The 2,787-nt window shown below is 40.9% G+C and overlaps 1 protein-coding gene across 1 annotated transcript in view; it reads right to left on the bottom strand.

Moving 5' to 3' along the window:
* Nucleotides 1-2,787, bottom strand: part of LOC104951964 (DDB1- and CUL4-associated factor 6-like) — a 16,150-nt gene that overhangs the window by 12,821 nt on the left and 542 nt on the right. Inside the window, exons 2-3 of the mRNA XM_010778711.1 lie at nt 2,347-2,575; nt 1,436-1,549 (exon numbers count right to left, since the gene is read on the bottom strand). Of these exons, the coding sequence (XP_010777013.1) occupies nt 1,436-1,549; nt 2,347-2,575 (343 nt within the window). The remainder of the gene's footprint in view (nt 1-1,435; nt 1,550-2,346; nt 2,576-2,787) is intronic.

Here is a 2,787-nt window from a genome sequence, read left to right as displayed (position 1 = left end):
CTTAAATGCATCAATCGGGTGCACTTTGAGGGAGAAATAAAGAGACTACACCCATATGAAACATAACTGTATACATTTAAATAATCATAAAATCATAAGAACATGGCCATAACCAATAACATACCATATCCAATATGAAAAAACATTGAAACTTGTTTATTTATTTGTTTTTGGTTCATTTATAGTTGTGAGTGTGTCTGGGCTCCTGAACCAGCCTCACCCGTCTCCCCCCTGCTCCTCTTTGAGGTAGCAGCAAAGACTAGTTTTAGCTCTCAACACGTTTTTTAAAAGTTTCTTACCTTTTTTCACCTAGTTAATTTTTTTATTATTCATGCGTATTTTTACTAATCACTCCCCCTTCAAAAGGAAATATGTGTTTACATAAATGGTGACCAAACCGTTTGAGACCCACAGAGAACTTAGACTAAGTTAACTATCCAAACACTCAGAGTCCTTTACCTCACCTGAGCTGTAGTTATCAGTCTCTCAGTCTGACAGGAGAGGACTCTCCTCCACCTTGTTGACACCTCATTATATCCGTTAGCGCAGCTAGCTAGCACCAGATGCTAACAACAACAATACACGTAACCGGTGCACGCGCTTTCTCTCTCGCTCGCTCGCGCCACACATACACACCCCCCCCGAGCTTGAATGACACACAGAGACCAATCGAGGGCATTAGTGTATGATCTGTATGAAAGTGGCAATGTCGGCAGGCCACATCATGTAGACAGCTAGTCACCCTCTGTGAGGCAGAGTCAGACCCACATTTGCGCAGCGTTGCGTTCACAATACATACATAAAAAAAAAAATTCCTCAGGCCAGCAGGCCACTTAGCAGGCCGGTCCTCCCGATGGCCAGTCCGGGCCTGTTAACATGTTGTAGGGTAATTAAGAGGGGGATGTAACTGAGTCTGGTAAAACTTCTGACAGTCTTAAGGTCACGAGCACGAATCCCAAACACGAAATACGAGAAGATGCAACACAATCACACACACACATAGTACACACACACACACGCAGTACACACACAGTACACACACACACAGACACACAGGAAATGCTTCAGATACGGAAAATGTTTTTAAAGAGAGCTGCGCTGAAAATAAACTCTTATATCAAAAGAATGTGGAGATCTTCAATACTTAATTGTTCCTAGCTTCATCAGCCAAAGGAGAAGAAGGCCCATTACATCTTAAATAACACCTATGTATTGAAAAAATGCTTTAAACACTCCAATATACTTTTAATTATTACATACACAGGCCAGGGACAGTAACCTTCGAAAGACGGGGCATTTTCACCACATTTTCAAGTGTCAGTTTTTCAACATCACCACGACCGCCCCCTCACCACCACGAAGACCCCCACCCTCAGAGTACATGTATAATAAATCACAGACTGAAAGGAGAAAATCATCACAGTTGTCACCGTACATCTTTGCAGTCTTCTTTCGTACAGCTGGTCTTGGTGCGGAGGTCAAACCATCGCACCGTGCCGTCCTCCCCACACGACAGGAACGTGTAGGGGTCATTTGGTACCGTCATAATCTGACAGAGGGAAGAGAGGAAGCTGAGGTTAGGAGACGGAAACCACGAGAGAAAGATGTTTGTGCTCCGTTTGAACAGATTTGAACATCTCCACTAAGAGCAAATGAGCAGAGTCTGAGGAAAGGCTGGGCGGTTCGGATAAAAAAAAAATCACAATATGTTTGACCCAATACATTGACAACGATATTGTAGGGTTGACTTCTGAAGTTATAACAAAATATTAACACACGGAACATTTTGGTAAATAATCAGCAGTAATGAGGATTTATACGAAAAATCGACTTACTTACTCTGGTAAATTCAGAAAAAGGTTCGTACCGTAAAGCAAACCATATTGCGAAATCTAAGACCATACATAGTCTCATATCGCTAATTTCTATATATAAATTATTAATATATTGCCGAGTCCTCCACTAAAGAGGACAGCCTTTGCATTTGCTTTCATCAACACCAACAACACATTTGAATAGCCGTTAAGCTGAAATAAAATGTGCAGACTTTTACTCTTTGTCCCATGTTGTAAAATTGTTATCGAGCAACCAGACTTATAAGATTTCTTAATGACTTGCAATTTTAATAGTACTTTTAAATGTGCTGGTATTTAAATGGCCTGATACTAGACTATGTATGGCTTTGTTGTTGGTTGATTATTAAGTTTGTACCTGCCAAGAGACTGCAAATTGAAATAAGCTAATAGCTAAATCTGGCATCCGTCATTCTTCTTTTATTGACAGTATTGTTTTTTATGGACGGCGCCGGTTAAATGAACCCTAGATATTAGTTATCGATAATAGTACCTCATAAGCTGTCCCGTAGTGGCAGGTGAACTGACACTGTCTGTTGTGCTCGGGACTCTTCTCCGTGTTGGTGTAGTAGATGACGCCGTCTCCGGAGCAGGAGATGATCTCCTGGTCGTTGGTGTGGGGCATGAACTTGGCGCTGAAGATATTGGCCCGGTGGCCGGAGCGTATGGACTTCTTGACCTGAGGAAGACCAAGAGAGGAGGCTGGTTTACGTCTTAATCTTCTGATGAACGCGAGAAAGTAAAAAACATTTTGGGTGCAAATAACTTGAACAGAAATGTGGTTTCTACTCCATAGTTTCTCTTGGAATAAAATCACACTGTACATTTATATATTCAGTTTAATATTTAATATTCCATCTGTCACATACTTCTGTATATATAATACCTTGCTTTATATCTTGTTAATTTGTCAACATGTATATTTTCTACTTTC

This window comes from Notothenia coriiceps, unplaced genomic scaffold (genome assembly GCF_000735185.1).
Source record: "Notothenia coriiceps isolate Sejong01 unplaced genomic scaffold, NC01 NC01_scaffold00019353, whole genome shotgun sequence".
Classification (NCBI taxonomy): Eukaryota; Metazoa; Chordata; class Actinopteri; order Perciformes; family Nototheniidae; genus Notothenia; species Notothenia coriiceps.
This window is presented reverse-complemented; position numbering and strand designations above follow the sequence as displayed.